Here is a 17,089-nt window from a genome sequence, read left to right on the forward strand (position 1 = left end):
AGATTAAAAACATTGGTGGGGACACTTCCTCAATTTGCCTCAATGTCTGACTTCAAGAACAGAGCCCCATGCAAGAAATTCTGTTGACAAGTTTTGAATACGGAAGTAGTGGTGGTGGGGTGTTAATACGCATCGTAAATCTGCACAAGCATTGTGTGAGCGGCTCTGTTGCAAGCGTCTTGGTAGTGTAAGTATCGAGAAACTTGTATTTTCGTCCAATTTTTTCTTGTATAAATTCAGACAGATTTAGGGACAATTAAGTGAACATACTGTGTCAGGAATGTACTAAAGTTATCACATGGCTGTGGAGTTAACAAAGAGTTGATCATGGAGAATAGTGGTCCAGCATTTATATTTTCTCCTTTACAGAACTTGAATTGGGGCACCTGAAGGAGAGGAAAGCTTTTGCATTTTGGGATTATAACTGGGTATCATGAATAACTACTCTGTGGGGGAACAGTTCCAAATGCGGTTACTGCCTTCGATGTATGGGATTGAATTTTGTGTGGCCTTGGTGGGTAATCTGTTTGCACTGTGGCTCCTGGTAACCAAGGAGAAGAAGAACTGGCACACTGGTGTGGTGCTGTCGTGTAACCTCGCCATCAGTGACCTGCTCTATGTCCTCACCCTGCCTCTGCTGATAGTCTACTACATGCGGAGGAAAAACTGGCCCTTTGGAAATGCAATGTGCAAACTGGAGCGCTTTCTGTTTACCTGTAACCTGTACGGGAGCATGTTCTTCATCATGTGCATCGGCGTGAATCGTTACGTGGCCATCGTGCACCCGTTCTTCACCCGGACCTACGTGCGCCCCGCTCATGCCAAGGCTGTCAGCCTCATCATCTGGATCGTTGTGACAGCCTTTTCCTCCCCCGTGTTGATGTTTGCTTCCACATGTCAGAAAGGAAATGTGACTTACTGTGTCTCCCATTGTGAAGTGAAATCTGACGAGAACTCTCACTTCAAGTACAAGCTATTTCTTGCTCTGTTTGGGTGTTTTGTTCCCTTTCTGGTCACATTTGCTTCTTATAGCGGAGTTATTTGGGTTGTGTGGCGGAATTCTAATATTACCGCTCTGGAGAAAAGGAAGGTGGCACTTATGGTGCTGTCAGGTATTGTTTTGTATGCCGTTTCATTCTTGCCATATCATGTCTTACAAAGCTACCACTTTTATCTGAAAAATAATGGCAATTTTGATAGAAAGATCTATGAAGCCTACCAAATAACCAAGGGTTTGGCAGCTCTGAACATGTGCATTCATCCTCTTCTCTATATAGCTGTGTTTAACAGCATCAGAGTCGCTTGCTGTGGAAAAGGCCAAGATGACAATGTATAGAGAAGTTTGAAAGAAACCTTTATGGTATGAAACCTTAATTTAGCAGACAAATTTTAGATTTAAATTCAACCTGTAGCTGGAACACAAAGCCATTAAACATGCTCTAAATTGCTTTGCTGTATTTTATGATATGTGAATGGTACAAACTGACACAATAATGTATGATGTATAATTTAAATAAAAAGTCAAATGTAGAATATTAGTCATTTGCACAGTGTTTCAAGGACAGCCGTGCCTGTGGGGGGCGCTCGAACCCTCGTCGGGTACGACCTTTTCTGTTACTCGCGTCCCCTTTCCGATGTTCTCTGGCCGCTGAGCGCACCGCGAGGATGCCGTCGAACGAATACGACGAGTGAGTCTTTCCTCCAATATGTATCGAATTTGTTGACACGGCTTATCCTAAATCTCCCTAACAGTGTTTCTTTGCTGTTTTCTCTAGTTCCAAGCCCAGCTGGGCCGATCAGGTTGAAGAGGAAGGAGATGAAGGTATTTTACTTGAGCTAGCCTGTGTGTGAGCTGGTGGCCCAAGATGCTTCACATAGCTAGCTCAACTATTTTGTAGTTAGTCAGCTATCTTACTCAGTCCCAGCGAATAGAGAGGCCAAGACAAGGCGGTTATCCACGTGTATAATTAACCCAGTGTGAATTAACTGCCGGGACACATGTTATACATTTATGAATGTGTACTTGAGTGATGTAATTTGCTAACGAAACATTTAACCGATACGACTAGTAGTTGCATTGGGCACTGTCAATTAATTTAGCTTAGCGCGGCTAACTCAGTTTGCATGCACGTTTACCAGTCTAGCTGTTAGCCTAGCTGTTAGCCAGCTTGTAGCAGTAGCAAAGTGTAGCTAGCTGTTAGTTATTGTATTACTGTAGTACTTGCAGATATACATCGTTCATTAAAACCTTGGCCACAGTTTGAAACTGGCAATATTTCTGCTTGATAATGTGTAACATATTAAAGTAATGTTTATGTTTCTGATGTATGGTGTCAGAAACGCATTGGCAATCAGTCTAATTGATGTTTGGATTATACTCCTCACCAGGTACCCTACCATCTCCAAAAGAAACTATCAAAGGAAATATTAAAACTATCACTGAATACAAGGTTGACGACGATGGAAAAAAGTTTAAGGTATTAGAATTTGTAATTTATACCCTCATATTGGACTGCATGCCATAACCGTTGCTTACACTTCAAAAATACAACATTATTTTGTTGTTTTCAGATTATACGAACTTTCAAGATTGAGACCAGGAAAGCCTCAAAAGCTGTTGCCAGGAGAAAGGTTTGTTTTCCTCAGAGATGAACATTCAACTCACACCAAGTAGGCTACCTAGTTATAAATGTCGAACCATTATGGTTTGAGATAGCTGCCATGCAATGTCATTCTGACATGTTGTTGTCTCCTAATAGAACTGGAAGAAGTTTGGTAACTCGGAGTTCGATGCTCCTGGTCCCAATGTTGCAACCACCACAGTCAGCGATGATGTTTTCATGACCTTTATCTCCAGCAAAGAGGTGAGGAAGTGGTGCTGTTTTGCTGTCCTCTATAGTCTCGAGTCACAACAAAACACCTATGTTGGATATTTTAGTTTGTAAATAGTCTGCCTAGGTAACAGACGGGTAATAAACATGTGTGTGACCTCTCCCAGGACCTGAATGCCCAGGACCAGGATGAAGACCCCATGAGCAAGATAAAAGGACAGAAAATAGTGTCCTGTCGAATCTGCAAAGGGGACCATTGGACCACCCGCTGTCCTTACAAGGACACTCTGGGCCCCATGCAGAAGGAGCTGGCGGAACAACTAGGCCTGACCACAGGGGACAAGGAGAAATCGTCTGGCATGGACAATGGTAAATAACTCCTCGGGCCGTCCAGATTTGATCTCACCGTGAATGCTTTGGAAAGTGGAACATGCCAGATTAGACTTCCCACCCGCCTCTTTAAATTCCCATCAGCAGAGCCGGAGCCTGCCGCGCCAGCACAGAGCAAGACTGGGAAGTACGTGCCCCCGAGCCTGAGGGATGGCAGCACGCGCAGGGGAGAGTCCATGCAGCCCAACCGCCGAGGTGAGTGTGAGTTTCAACCCCCCCTCGATGCATTCAGTACATCTCACTCTAAATCAAACTTCATATTGTAAAGAAAAACACCAAAAATAAACCTTATCATGGTATGTCACACACACCCTTTGCTTTTGTGGCTCAACGGGCGTGTCTTCCCATCCCCAGCGGATGACAACGCCACCATCCGAGTGACCAATCTGTCCGAGGACACCCGAGAGACGGACCTGCAGGAGCTCTTCAGACCCTTCGGCTCCATCTCCAGGATCTACCTGGCCAAGGACAAAAACACTGGCCAGTCTAAAGTAAGTGAAAGGTTCGATCATGTCATTTGGATGCGTTCGTGTAGGGCGCGTGCTCTAAGGCTTTCGTCTTTCTCTCTCCCGTCTTCTTCCTCAGGGTTTTGCCTTCATCAGTTTCCACCGTCGGGAGGATGCAGCCAGGGCCATCGCGGGGGTGTCTGGGTTCGGATATGATCATCTCATCCTCAATGTGGAATGGGCCAAGTGAGTGTCGTGCCTCGTGAGAGCTGTGAATCAGAATTGGTGTTTATTCGCCATGAAAGGTGGCACAGACAAGGAATTTACTTTGGCAGGAGAGCCTACCCAAGCAGCCATTTTCTGCAGTCTCATGTTCCAACTGATATAGCCTGGCTGACTTTTTGACCCTTTTCATTTTGCAGACCGTCAAACAACTGAGATGAAAAGAAGTCTGAAATATTCCAGCTGGATTCCAGATTTTATTCATGTAATGAAATGTGGCTGTTTAAATAAAGCGGTGAGGAAAACAACTGGTTGTCTTCATTGTCTGACTCTTGGCATGTTTTTTTTTGTAGACACTCGCACTAGTCAATTCTTGAATTAATGCACTAGTTCTTCTTGGAACAAGGTATTTGGAGGAAGTGCAGGGGACAAAGGTATACGTGGCAAAATTGAACACCTGTCAACTGTACAGTCATGTACCTGAACATGTTTTCTACTTGGCAAATTAAGTGAACTGTATTGGTTGGCTAATGGCTTTGCCAAAATGCCCAGACAAAACCATATAGCTTTGGCATCCAGATCCAGTACAATCTAGATTAAATGTAGACTAAAGAATGTTGGCAGAGGCATGCAAGGCAGTTTATTTCTAGGTTCTTTTTACAAGATGAGAGCTAAGGGGACCATGGGTATTTGTTTACTTCAGTGGACAACTAAATATTAAGTGAACCCTGATGTCCTGTGTGCCACTGATACTTTAAACAGCCCAGTAAACTGTTTCATGTTTGGAAACATTTAAAGATGCTGTAAAGGGGAGTTGAAAATGAGTTAAGTTCATCACACCACAGAAGAATGTGTTAACTTCCCATCCGAATTCAAATGAAAGTGTTAAATTAGGCTTTGACATCGTGAGAAAATCAGCAGTGTTCTCTGCTTGAGACTGGTGAGGATGTGTCACCTGAAGGAGCTGAAGCGTAGCAAGGTTGGGTTTTGCCCCGCCTACACAAAACCTGAGCTGAAAACGAGTGAAAAACTGTTCAACGGTCTAACCACATTTCAATGCGACAGTTTTAGAGCTTTGCACATGCTTTTAGCTACTCATTTCACACATACAGTGAAGCAAATCATGGTATTTGCTTTACAGCTTCTTTAAGTGAGTTGTTCCATTTAAAGTTTGAGTACATGTTTATTGAAAAGAATCATCCCAAATCAATAAAATGTCATTTCATAAGCTTTATTTGAAATATTACAACATATAAAAACTACATACAATTAATTCCACTTTCAGTGTTGATATTTGCAAATACACGGTTAAAACCACATTAAAAATCATTAACACGAAATAGTACTGCACAGAATGTCCAGATAGGCCACAGCAGTGACAAGGCTCAAAGAAATTGAAGTTCGAGACTTGGCTTCAGGGTGTGGCTAGTTCGAAACCTCCATTTTTTCCTGCTTCACGTCGTTTTCTTGTTTCACGGTTTCTACGGAAAGAGACACACAAATATAAAAAAATACCGTTGTAAACAAGGTCAGCACACACGCACACATTTTTGGAAAGCCCCGTCAGGCCTCACCTGAAACGCTCTCCTCCTTGATCCTCTCCAGGACACATTTCTTGATCTCGAGCCCGATGGCTCTGGAGAGAGGGGGCGGCACTGCGTTTCCAACCTGGAAGATGTGAAAAGACAGCATGACGCTCAAACCACGTTGGGGAGGGAAAGTGGGGGAGAATGTCTTTTTTAGAAGACTTCAAAACGATACGTTTCTTGAAGGAAAAGTGTACCTGTCTGTGTTTGTCAAGGATGTTCCCAAAGAAGCGGTAGGTATCTGGGAATCCCTGAGAGCGTGCGCACTCCCTCACACTGACCACTCGGTGCTGCTCTGGATGCAGGACACGGCCCTGGACAGAAGGACGATAAATAGGATTTTTGTTGCTAAACGGCTATCGAAATACGATTGGGATCAATGTGTGTAACATGTCCAATGCATGGCCACTGTTGGGGCACAGAAGGTTACCGACTTCAGCAGCAGACAGCTAGTATGAATGGAATGTGTTAAAGGGGGGGAGGGAGTACGCAGACTTGGGGCTGTAGTGTACCTGCTTGCCCATGGGTTCAGGGTTGGTGACTGTGGTGCTGAAGAAGCCATCCCACTCCAGTCTGCCGTACAGGCCGGCCCAGTGGTTGTGGCGGTTGCCAGTGTGGGGCAGGCACCAGGGGATCAGCGTGTTGAACTGCCGGTCAGCTGGGTCACATGGCTTACCTGAGGACACACAACCATCCCGCATCTAGTGAGTCAGGTGGCTGAGCGGTTAGGGAATCGGGCTAGTAACCGGAAGGTTGCCGGTTCGGTTTGCCGGCTGTGCCAACTGATGCGTCCTTGGGCAAGGCACTTCACCCTACTTGCCTCAGGGGAAACGTCCCTGTACTTCCTGTAAGTCGCTCTGGATAAGAGCATCTGCTAAATGACTAAATGTAATGTAATCTATGAAGGCACCCAATTCGGGCGGGGGGGGGGTTAGGAAGTACAAGGTTATGGTCAAGGATAATGGGTTTGAATCGTTTGGATAAATCTCCCACCTCCTGCACAGGTGCAAACACCCCTGAGGGCGCCAGTGCCACTCCGGCCGTTCTTCTTGTCTGGGTGCGTGTAGCGGAGCTTCTTGGTGTTGGTACCATCTTTCAGCCTGACCTCCATGTTGGGCAGGTCCCTCCAGTCCGAGCCAGGGGCCAGAGGGATGTGCCTCATGCGGGCTGCCACCAGAGCGCTCATGTCCTGGAAACACGGAGGAGGAGAGAAGTTAGACCCCTGTGCGTGGGGAACAACGTCCTCTCCCCCAGCCTCCAGTTAGCCGGCTCACCTTGCACATGTGGTCCCTGAGGATGGGCTGGTACTGGGTTCCCCTGATCTGCCTCTGGAACCAGGACTGGGGCTCCCCATTGTAGGAGATCTCCAGGGCCGCCGCCCCGTTCCGGATCTCCGGGAGGTCCGACATGGTGTCTCTGACGGTGATGGTGCGGTACACGCCTCCGTTACCTCTGCGAGAGAGAGAGAGACAGCGACTCGGGTCAGTGGAGAAGATGAGGCTTGGGTAATGAACGTTCCTCTGACTGGGCGGTCAGGCCAGGCGGTGTCGGGGGTTACCGGGTGATGTTGCTGACGTATCTCTTGTCGTCCACCACCACGCTGAGCGAGCACGCCCGGGGGGCGAACACGTGCAGGGGTTCTGGGTAGCGAGGCAGCTTCTCCCCAGGAGCTGCAGCCAGGATGATGGCCCTGCGTCTGGTCTGGGCCACACCATACTGACCAGCCTGGGGGGTGGGGAGAAGAGAGAGCACACAGCACGTATATTTACAGGGACCCAGAACAGGATGGAAATGCTTTAGAGGATAAATTAAAAAGAAAAAAGATTGAAGCAGCAAAGTTCAATGACGCCTCACCTGAAGGACACCGAAGGTACACTGGTAGCCCATGCGCACGAGGCAGCGGAGGGTCAGCTTCAGGACCATGGAGCGCTTGAACGAGACAAAGTTCCTCACGTTCTCCAGCAGGAAGAACTTGGGTCTGTAGTAATCGCAATAACTGCGAGAGGGAGGAAAATGTTGAGGAACTGAAGCGGGTTCGTTTGGACACTATACCACCGTCCCCACATTGGGGCTTACAGCCATGCTCGGGTCACCCCCATGCTCTACCAACCTGAGATAGGAGACCACCAGGGAGTTCTTGAACGTGGAGTAGGTGCGGGAGTTGAAGCGGTTCATCCCACTGAAGCCTTGGCAGGGCGGGCCTCCGCACAGCATCTCCACGTCGCCCTTCTGAGGCAGCTTCTGGCCCAGGGAGTTAGTCTTCTCTCCGGACATGACCAGTTTGAGCAGCACGTTGCAGTCCTCCGTGAACACGGTGGTTCCGGGGTTGTTGAGCCTGAAGGCCTGAGCGGCCGGGTCCCACATCTCGATGGCCCACAGAGTCTCGCAGATCCCTGAGGAGCCCAGACGTCCCACTCACTATACATGCAGTTCCAACCTTTATTATTATTATGACACCCGAGTTTCCATTATAAAAAAGGCCACAGAGAATGAATTCCATGGTGAAGACGCGAGTCATAAGGCCGCACTTACCAGCCTGGTGGAAGCCCTCAGACAGCCCCCCACAGCCGGAGAACACATCCAGGGTGCGGAACTTGGGGACTGTGGGCTCCTGTGGTTCCTGGTCCTGGGTTTCCTGGGCAGCCGAGGACTTCCCTTTGCCTTTCCCTGAAACGGAAGTACTTGATATAAACGTTCCGACATTGGCCCTGAAATGGCTCCTAAAAATGCCTTGGAACTGTATTGTACGTCATTGTTTGGACATACCTTTGCCCTTGCCTTTACCCTTGCCCTTCTTTACAGCCGAGCGTGCATGGTTGGGCGGGTCCTCAAAGCTCTTCGTCTTGGCACTGTACGCCTGAAAAGGGATACCAAGCTCAGCAAAACAAAGCGTTTCACGCCACACATTTCCACGGGCTTCAACCTAAAAGCGCCACACGTCTCGAGCCTCACCTCGAGGAAGTAGAACCGGTCGGGCCCTCCGTTGGTGAAATCCTGGACGGACTCGTAGAGGTCCTCGCCGTATTCCACCCGGCAGCGACACACCACGTCCGACATGCTGACGGTCACCTCCTCATCACTCCAGTACAGCTGGTTGATGTCGGTGTGATAGCCCGCCTTCACACCTTTGTGAGTGTTCTCGGGTCTAGAGGAGGGGTGGAAACGCGGTCAGAGTTGCAGGGCAGAAGTCAACTCATCCTTTCGAGTAGACCTTGGGTGAGCACGATACGCGAGAGAACGCGTGTCCTTTGTAGGTGATGACATGCGACTGGAGGTTTCACCTGTAAAACTTGTACAGACGCAGTTTGACCTCTGACGAGTCGGATTTTCCATTGCTGCGCTTCTGGCAGAAGATCTCCTTAATACGGCCGATACGGAAAGGCTCCGGGGCATCCAGGTTGGAGCCCTTGATGTAGTCCGAGGACTTCCTGTAGTACTCTGGATACAGATCCTCATCCACGTCCTCCTTCCTGTGGGAGCGCTTCACCGGACTGGCTGCCTTCACCCTAAATGGACACCATCCACAATAGGAGCATTTAGGCCAAATGGCAAATAAACAGCCCAGAGAGACGGTAAGATGGAACGGTATCTCTGTACAGATCAGTGATTCTCCCCGTTCCCCTCCTCCACCCAACTCACCCAAAGCAAAATGCATCTGGGGGCAGGTAGACACTGTCTCCCACCCTAAACTGCTCTCCATTCAGGGAGACCAAGCCATAGAGGGTCTTGGAGTCGTGGTCCTCGTCCTTCAAGGGCTCAGACACGCGAGGGGTCTCCTGTTCCTCCTTCTCCCGGGCTCTACTGCAGCTGGCGCAGAACCTGACCAGAGGCGACACCATGTACATCAACGTCTGAATCGCCGCAGGACCCCCCCCACCCTCCCTCCACAGGAACACGGAACGCCATCCCCCACCTGAACTTGCAGTCCTCAGAGGGAGCGAAGGTAGGAGGGGTCTCGAAGCGGGCGCACTCGCCCTCGTACCACAGCTGGTAGAAGAAACTCTTCCCGTCGTCCTCAATCACCTTTATGTCGTCGTCCATCCCACCCTTGAGGAGAACAGAAATTAACATCCGAGTGACGGGCCTGCCCCCCCCCCCCCCCTCCACCTTCAGCTCGAGAAACCACAGCGCTCTTTACCTCCATGAACCAGTTGTCGGAGGGAGCCTTGTACATCACGTTGACCTTGCCCTCGACGAAGCTCAGCTGCATGTCCTCGCACTCGTCCACCAGGAAGAGCTCCAGGGGGTCGGAGGACTCTCCCAGCACGGTGTCGGTGCCACGCAGGAACCAGTGGGCATGGAACATCTTGCCACTGTTGTCCTCCCACAGCGCTGTGATCCTACACAAAAGCACGGGGCGCCGTTAATTGCATGCGAGGCAAACGAGCGTGAACTGAGGAGATTCCCTCTCGTTGGTGACGGAACAAACCTGGCCAGGTAGAGGGGAATGGATGGGTCCTCGGAGCTGACGGAGACACAGTCTCCAACTTCCAAAACCTCATTATTGACACGCACCTTCATGTAGTACTGCTTCTTCCCCTCGGTCTGAAAAGGGTGATTTGTAGAAAAGATTGAATGAAGAAATATATACAAATATCTCAAATAAAAATGAGTCACAAGAATCTGGTTAAGGGCATTCTGAGCATTGGCCATGATGACCCTGAGGTAGGCCTGGGCAGGGGGTGGGTGGGAACACACCTTGACGGACTCTCCAATCCAGGCCTGCTTGCTTTGGGCCTGCTTCTTCTTCTTGGCCTGAGACACTTTCTTGGAGGGGGCCTTCAGAGGCAAAACATCCTCCTCCTCCACAACTTCATCATCCTCAGCCTCCTTCACAGCAAGGTTGGGGCATCTACAATAAACAAAAAATATGCACGACCAAGTCAGCCATGTAAACTGACCATGTCAGTCTGAACTTGTATAGCTCTTTGCTTTAAGAGTGAGTAGCTCTTTGCTTTAAGAGTGAGTTAACAGTTAAGTCCATATTGCTCCCATCTGCCTTGGTAGCTCACTGGGTAAGAACATGTAGTACTAGCTCATATTTAGACTTTGTGCCTTAAGTATAGTTAGACCAAATATTTGTGTAAGATTTTTCTTCTAAGTCTTAAGATTCCTATATGTGTAATGTATGCACCTTCCTGCCAAAGTAAATTCCTCGTCTGGGCAAACTTTCATGGCTTTCTGATTCCGATTTACTTACCTCCTCTTCTGACAAGCCTGCTTGCTTCGGCCACTACCTCCAAATTTGATCATATCCTTGCAGGCAGAACACTTGCCACAGTCAGAAGCTTGACAAACCTTAGAGGACACGAGAACAGACATGGTTGAGATTCATTGCTTCAGTCATTTCAGGTCACTGTTCCAAATGGCTTGGCTGAAAACCCTGTACGACGGAACCCTATTCCATGAGCCAATCCGCTTTCAGGAACGCATATGTTCCACACGAGCGCCCTCACCTCACAGACGCCACAGCGCTGACGTTTGATGCCGCCCCTCTCTATGTCATTCTGGTCGATCTGATCAGAGAAGAAGGTGTCGAAGATCTGGTACACCAGCTTGGTGGTGGTGGCTTTGGTGGGCCCTTTGCTGTCCTTCTCGATCTTGGTGGGGTGTCGAATGGCCTGTCGTCGGGCAGCTCTCCTGTTGGAAGGGAACCGAGCAGGTGGTCAGACGTGGGTCGCCCCAGCAGTGGAGCGGATGGAGAGGACACTTGGTGATCTCTTTCAGCCTTCAACAACCACAGCAGCAATGGTGATGATGGGAGCCATGCGGTTGACGTGGTTAACACTACAGGCAAACACGGGTCAGTCACAGTTTGGGGGATGAAATTTCACAGTGTTACAAAATCAATCCACCTCAACAACAATAACAAAAAGCTTCCATTTTACCACACAGAAGAAGTGGAGGATGCATTCAGAACAAGGACTACCTACCAGTACAACAGCATGCTGCATTAGGGGGATTTCAGAGGAGTGTTAGAAACATTAGGGAGAAGAGGAAATGAGCAGTAGGAAGACCAACCTTCCCCTGTAAAAATCCACTCAACATGGGAACAACCGCAGGTCTGATTAGGGGCCATTTTGATCCGGGGAAGTTAAATAAACGACAGCTACCGCCAGCCCAAAGGGGAATCTCACTTAGGAAACACACTGCTCATGGTCACGACAAACGCATATTAGCACCAACGTGACCGATGGCACACCCCGACCAAGATGCGAGGTGGCACCATTTGGATTCTTCCCACCATAAGAGAGAAGAACGTTCCAGTCGGGTAGGGTCAAGGGTTCCAACCCCCTCAACGACCACCTACGGGAAACGAACCCACAGTCCGACACAGCAGTACCGTACCTCTTTCCGAGGGTGACCCCGGCCAGCTTGATCAGGTCCCTCATGCAGGGGGTGACGATGATCGGCTGCTCGTCCGAGTCTCCCGCCTCGTCGTAGCTCTCCACCTGCTCCACCACAAACTGGGCGTGGCGCAGCAGGGTGTCCTCCGTGAAGCGGTTGAAGTTCAGCCCAGCAGGGGGCACCGTCGTCTGGGGAGGGAGTGTCAAGAGACGGGGTCAGTACTGACGGCCGCTGGTCAGACACGTGACACCCGGCGCGTGCCCCGGTAACGGGGTGGGGACAGGAACCCCGGGGGTCACCTCGATCTTGTTGAGGAGATCCTCGTAGCTGACGTCCGGGTTCTTCTGCAGGAACTCCACGACGATCTTGCTCATGTAGATTTTCTCCTGCATCAGTGCGAAGATGGGCGCGTACTCCTCACTGGAGTGCATGAGGATGTAGTCTGCAAAGGCTGCAGAGAAAAAAAAAAAAATACAAATACAAATGATGAGTCATGTTTACATTGTGTGTGTGTGTGGGGGGGGGGGGCATTAGGGGCAAAAACCAATCCTTTCAAAAAGATTACCTGTAGTGAAGCCGATGAGAGCCTTCTCTCCACCGTCGAAGCCAGTGATCCACCATGCATTTATGGGACCAAGCTTTTTGGCAGGAACGCCGCCATCCATACAAGGGTTGTCTTCATAGATGGGCTTTACTGAACAGCTGAAGTACAACTCCACATTCTTCTCAATCAGCCCGGCATCGAAAGGACATAGGTGTCCACGCTTGTCATACACACTGCAAACAAACGCATTAGATTTCAATTGCTTTCGAAGCGGAGAACAAAAATGCATGAATGTAGTGGCTGACATGGCGTGCGTTTCCCACCTAAAGTTTGTGATCTTGTGCTGAGGAAGGTCTTCGTAGCTCTCAAACCCATCCTCGTTGGAGTCAAACAGAGAGAGGCGCTCATCTGTTAACATCTCGGGCTCGTCCAGCTGTGAAGTCACAACTGAAAGTAAGCCTTCGACAGGGCCTGGGGGTTCTTGGTTTGCATCGACATAAAAAAAAAATGGACATCATGCAATGTCACATCCTCCATCACAATGCGCACATGGCTTACCGCATTATCGGGATCTCCCTGAAAGAACTTTAAGTCAGAGTCGTCCAGATACTGCCTGCAGTCTGGACACTTGGGAGGGGGAGTCTAGAAATGGCAACGTGCACAAATCATAAAATCACAACAACTCAGACATTCTGCCATCTACCCACAGATGAAATTCAGACAGTTAAGTGACATTCAAAAACGTTCAATCACATTCAACTCTATAATATGTCAATTGAATGATATTCTGCAAAAAAAGGGACACTCGGGGTCCTCAAAACCCCTCCATTAATGTTTGCACCTTCTTTTAATATAACCTTAACCAATTACGGTAAATGCATCATTTTGGGCTAAGTGACGGATTGACTTACCTTGGCTGCAAGTACAGGCTTGGTTTCACTCTTTGATTCCTCTGGACGTGCTCTGTAACAAAAGCAGACCGTTGGTAACAAGCAAAGGGGAAACAGCAAGTTGAATGTGAAGGTGTTGAATAGCTTACTTGTCGTCAGACTCCACTTTTAAACGTTTCTCTTCCCGCATCTACAACAACAAATACACATTTTAAAACAAAACAAGTCAAGAGTACATTTCACAGAAACGCATGTGTCTGGTATCACCTTAATACATACCTCCTCCTCCTCCGATTCCTGCTCCTCAGGCTTCAGTTCCTTTTCTCCATTTGTGGTCTCTCCATTCACTTCATCAGACTTGCGTTTTTGACTGCAAGTAAGAGCGTATCAAATTTACTGTCGATTCCGAACCATAGAATTTATAAATACACCCATCCATAAATATCCAGAAAAACGTTCAAAATCGTATTCATACATACACTTTGGAGAACATTGACAAGATCGTGGGCTGCTTCCCAGAATTTCTTGTGACCCTCGCACTGGCAGGAGATTCTGGAGGGGGAACATGCAGACATTGACTTTAGAAGGGATATCACAATTGTGCGTGTCAGGTTAGACATATGAATCCTGGTAGATGTGACGTGTCCACCGACTCCAACTCACTCTTGGTCTCAGAGTCTGCCTTGCTCTTCCGTCCACCCTTGCCTTTGGGGGCAGAGGGTGATTTCATTGGCTCAGCTTCCTCCTGAACGGCCATGTTTCCTTCTCCTTCCTCTTCATCCTTATGGGTGCAGTTTGCAGCAAAGCCATTCGTTTTCCCATTATGGCCCACAGTGTCACCATTTGCCCCATTCTCCAAGCACAGCTCTATTCCCAGTAAGGCCTTCACTTTAGCAAGGTAGCCATCCTGATGGGAAGACATTGTGTAAATGTGCGGTGAGGAACAGTAGATGTAGATTTGTGGTATTCAATTAAAACAATCAAATTAACATACCATTGAGAGCTCTGAACTCTTCATCTTTGCTTGTAGGCTACTAAGCTGGTCCTGAGCATCCTTATGTAGGAACTCCTGCACCAACCGGAGCTTCTCTTTGACAAGTTCCTGTAAGGCAGAAGAGTCAACTGTTACACTTTGATGTAACAATCGTAAAACAAGTGGAGCACTTAACAGAAAACAAAACGTGTCTTGACAATGTCAATAATACCTCATCCGAGATTCCATCCTCATCCTTTTCCAGCACCTGCAGCCTGTGAAAACAAATTCACCCATTAACTGAAGGCTTACCTGCCTCATACGATTGTGACAACTATCAGACATCATAGATACACATTTCGCAAGGTGTGCTACCTATGACAACTAGTATTTACGTAGCCAGCGATCTAGCCAACGGTATATCGCTAGCTAACACAATAATAAACGGGGATTGCCATTCTGCAAGTATGATAAAGATTGTTATTCTAAATCAACGTTAATTACTGACGGCAACTTGAAAGGTGAAAGCATCTGACAATCAGCTTCTCTTATTTGGCGCCAAAGCTACTCCCACGCTGCATCTCTCCAATGCACGGTGGAAAAAAGCCATGCAGCTAGCCTAGCATTGCTATAGCTACAATTGACAGCCAACGCACCCAACTCATTTGGAAGCTCAGTGCTAACACCAGCTAGCGTTAGCTGGCGAAACCATGGATTCAAGCATCGGATGTCAGATCTCTTAGCTGGTCAGCCATCTCCCAGATCAAGTGCAGTCCGAAATGCAATAACATCATGGCGAAACAAAACGCACTGCCTATACTTTAAAACAAGCATAACAAGACAAGCTTTGTCTACGAGGAATAAGGTTGAGTGAATGCAGTGAATGATGTGCAATGTATGCTTGCTAACATTAGCTAGCTAAACAACTGTCTGGCTGACTGGCTATAATGGAAGATGGATATTTTTGCAACTGTTTCTAAACAATATCATACCTTTTCCTGACATCCTCTGGCAGAGACAAGGAGGTCTTGGCTGGCATTTCAAGTGCACGAGTGACAGAATAAAATACAAAACGGATGTGAAGTTAAAAATTCGATAAAACAGTGTTCTAAAAGCAATGCTCTGTTTACAACAGTGCGTGTGGCAACTGCTGCAGTGACTGCGGTGGCGCTAAATGCTGTTTAGGCCCGTCGTTTCGCGCGGAAACCCGGGTATTCTGGGCTGTACCATAATATAAACGTATAGGGTAAATCACGAACCGGATAACGAATTAAATTGATCTGAAACCTTTATTGTTGCAGGTTCATTAAAAATATGAATGTATATATGATATACATATGTATATACTTCGCTCTTCGCATACGTTAAATTCCACTTACACACATATATCCTGTTAGGTAAAATAAGATTGTCCCCTTCGCTTGTACATCATAGCCTACCTGACAGCTGAATAATACGTGTTTATATATATATATATATATATATATATATATATATATATATATATATATATATATATATATATATATATATATATAGCTTTGATTTAATGCCAGTTGCCTTCTGGTCAGTAGCCTACTGACAATTTTCAATTATTAATTTAACAGCACCGGTTAAATTTAGGCTATTGAACAGTAACAGTTGCAATCAAATTTAAATAGCCTACTCATTATATTCACGTAGAAGCATTTTAGTAGAAATGTGTTACACTGTTGATAATATGCTAATATATGGAGTATTTTCATTGAGGGATGGAATATTGACCCAAAAATAATAAATCAGAAGATGGCAGCAATGTTCAATTTATCTTGCGCTGTTTGTTGACTGCCTATTTACAAATAGCAGAATCCGTTTTCAAGGGACTGGGACGCCTCGGGAAGAATTTTAACCTGTTTTTATTTCGATGAAGGGCTACAGCAACACTATGCACAGCAATAAAATCCCACTATGTTTTTATTCAGTCAAGTCCATAGATTTTTTGTTAGCTTGTCATAACAGTTGGCTACATTTGAGTAGTTATGTTTCACACCAACCACAATTAAGGCGTTGAAGGCTGGTTTAACCACAAGATGGCAGGACAATACATAACATTGTTGACTGGCAGTGAGTATGAATTACTTCTAATGTGTGGAAAATTAAATAAACAAAAAAATTAGTTTTTAGCAAGCAGTTTGTTTACTTCCACCATGTATTTTCTGTCTCTGCGAGTAAGAAGTAGCATGTGTTCATTATAGCCAGCTTTTCTAGTTTCATTGTAATTGACTATTCACACAATATTGTGCTCTAGAAGTTTTAGTGTACTTCACTGACAGGTTTCAAAGCCTGATGTCATATCCTTCCAGGCACTGGAAAGACAGGCTGTGGTTCCAGCAGCACAGCCCCCTGAGGCTGATGCAGCCAATGTTCCCACCCAGGAATTCTGGACGTCTGACAGCAACCAGCCCAGACTCACTCCCAAGGCCACACTGTCAGCCTCTCCCCCGGCCCCGAGTCCGCCTCTGAGCCAAGAACTTCTCCTGTGGCCAGTCTTCATGTATCTGCTTGAGGAAGAATCTACCACACCCCATTTTCTGCCACCTTGCCCTTTACATACCCCATTCATTATAACCTTTTTTCGTGTCTTCCAGGACTTTAAAATACGATAAACCAAGTAAGATTTGCATTATATGCTTTTCATGTTGAAACGTGCATTTCACTCACTTTGTTTGAGCATGTCTGGGTTACCATTTGCATGTGGCACATTAGACTGACAGAGTTAAAGCCAAATGGATATCCTTGCTAAATAACATGGCCTATGTCAACATGAAGTAAAACGTTATTGAGTGACCGTAGGTCTCAAAGACCCCAATTGTTTAAATA

At 47.2% G+C, this 17,089-nt stretch overlaps 3 protein-coding genes and 1 long non-coding RNA gene across 7 annotated transcripts; 3 read left to right on the forward strand and 1 right to left on the reverse strand.

Moving 5' to 3' along the window:
- Positions 1 to 61: 61 nt before the first annotated feature.
- p2ry11 (purinergic receptor P2Y11) lies at positions 62 to 1,514 on the forward strand. Its single transcript, XM_084677195.1, has 2 exons — positions 62 to 187; positions 370 to 1,514. The coding sequence occupies exon 2, from the start codon at positions 434 to 436 to the stop codon at positions 1,334 to 1,336; it is 903 nt and encodes a 300-aa protein (XP_084533321.1). The 5' UTR covers positions 62 to 187; positions 370 to 433; the 3' UTR covers positions 1,337 to 1,514.
- Positions 1,515 to 1,591: 77 nt separating this feature from the next.
- eif3g (eukaryotic translation initiation factor 3, subunit G) lies at positions 1,592 to 4,197 on the forward strand. 4 transcript variants are annotated; one of them, XM_084677191.1, is made up of 10 exons: positions 1,592 to 1,688; positions 1,776 to 1,822; positions 2,389 to 2,477; positions 2,572 to 2,631; positions 2,760 to 2,864; positions 2,999 to 3,200; positions 3,306 to 3,422; positions 3,576 to 3,712; positions 3,807 to 3,913; positions 4,090 to 4,197. In XM_084677191.1, the coding sequence occupies exons 1-10, from the start codon at positions 1,666 to 1,668 to the stop codon at positions 4,103 to 4,105; spliced, it is 903 nt and encodes a 300-aa protein (XP_084533317.1). In that variant the 5' UTR covers positions 1,592 to 1,665; the 3' UTR covers positions 4,106 to 4,197. The 4 variants fall into 4 exon arrangements, with proteins under 4 accessions (XP_084533317.1, XP_084533319.1, XP_084533318.1 ...); XM_084677193.1 differs by having other exon boundaries at positions 3,306 to 3,416; XM_084677192.1 differs by having other exon boundaries at positions 3,309 to 3,422.
- A 907-nt stretch (positions 4,198 to 5,104) lies between these two features.
- Positions 5,105 to 15,411, reverse strand: dnmt1 (DNA (cytosine-5-)-methyltransferase 1). The gene is made up of 33 exons (XM_084677268.1): positions 15,223 to 15,411; positions 14,463 to 14,505; positions 14,252 to 14,359; positions 13,921 to 14,164; positions 13,737 to 13,809; positions 13,537 to 13,627; positions 13,407 to 13,447; positions 13,279 to 13,330; positions 12,926 to 13,009; positions 12,691 to 12,800; positions 12,389 to 12,600; positions 12,123 to 12,274; positions 11,824 to 12,011; positions 10,932 to 11,115; positions 10,676 to 10,773; positions 10,174 to 10,327; positions 9,905 to 10,020; positions 9,614 to 9,815; positions 9,389 to 9,522; positions 9,115 to 9,294; positions 8,757 to 8,981; positions 8,428 to 8,620; positions 8,242 to 8,332; positions 8,008 to 8,142; positions 7,586 to 7,868; positions 7,330 to 7,471; positions 7,034 to 7,200; positions 6,750 to 6,927; positions 6,469 to 6,664; positions 5,988 to 6,151; positions 5,673 to 5,789; positions 5,464 to 5,557; positions 5,105 to 5,370 (listed from the first exon to the last, which is right to left on the reverse strand). Exons 1-33 carry the CDS (start codon positions 15,267 to 15,269, stop codon positions 5,315 to 5,317), a joined length of 4,554 nt encoding a protein of 1,517 aa, XP_084533394.1. The 5' UTR covers positions 15,270 to 15,411; the 3' UTR covers positions 5,105 to 5,314.
- Positions 15,412 to 16,094: 683 nt separating this feature from the next.
- On the forward strand, positions 16,095 to 17,078 carry LOC146253363 (uncharacterized). Its single transcript, XR_014731887.1, has 2 exons — positions 16,095 to 16,333; positions 16,573 to 17,078. It is a non-coding gene; the product is annotated as an uncharacterized LOC146253363 (long non-coding RNA).
- Positions 17,079 to 17,089: the final 11 nt, after the last annotated feature.

This window comes from Hypomesus nipponensis, chromosome 17 (genome assembly GCF_054491055.1).
Source record: "Hypomesus nipponensis isolate SF chromosome 17, ASM5449105v1, whole genome shotgun sequence".
NCBI lineage: Eukaryota > Metazoa > Chordata > Actinopteri > Osmeriformes > Osmeridae > Hypomesus > Hypomesus nipponensis.

Excerpts from the sequence above, each read along its gene's own strand:
- eif3g (XM_084677191.1), top strand. The coding sequence starts at position 1,666 with ATGCCGTCGAACGAATACGACGA. Across the intron at positions 2,632-2,759 it reads AAGCTGTTGCCAGGAGAAAG|AACTGGAAGAAGTTTGGTAA; the intron begins GTTTGTTTTCCT and ends GTCTCCTAATAG. Across the intron at positions 3,713-3,806 it reads AAAACACTGGCCAGTCTAAA|GGTTTTGCCTTCATCAGTTT; the intron begins GTAAGTGAAAGG and ends CTTCTTCCTCAG.
- dnmt1 (XM_084677268.1), bottom strand. The coding sequence starts at position 15,269 with ATGCCAGCCAAGACCTCCTTGTCTCTGCCAGAGGATGTCAGGAAAAG. Across the intron at positions 10,021-10,173 it reads GGATTGGAGAGTCCGTCAAG|ACCGAGGGGAAGAAGCAGTA; the intron begins GTGTGTTCCCAC and ends CACCCTTTTCAG. Across the intron at positions 8,333-8,427 it reads ACCGGTTCTACTTCCTCGAG|GCGTACAGTGCCAAGACGAA; the intron begins GTGAGGCTCGAG and ends ATCCCTTTTCAG.
- p2ry11 (XM_084677195.1), top strand. The coding sequence starts at position 434 with ATGAATAACTACTCTGTGGGGGAACAGTTCCAAATGCGGTTACTGCCT.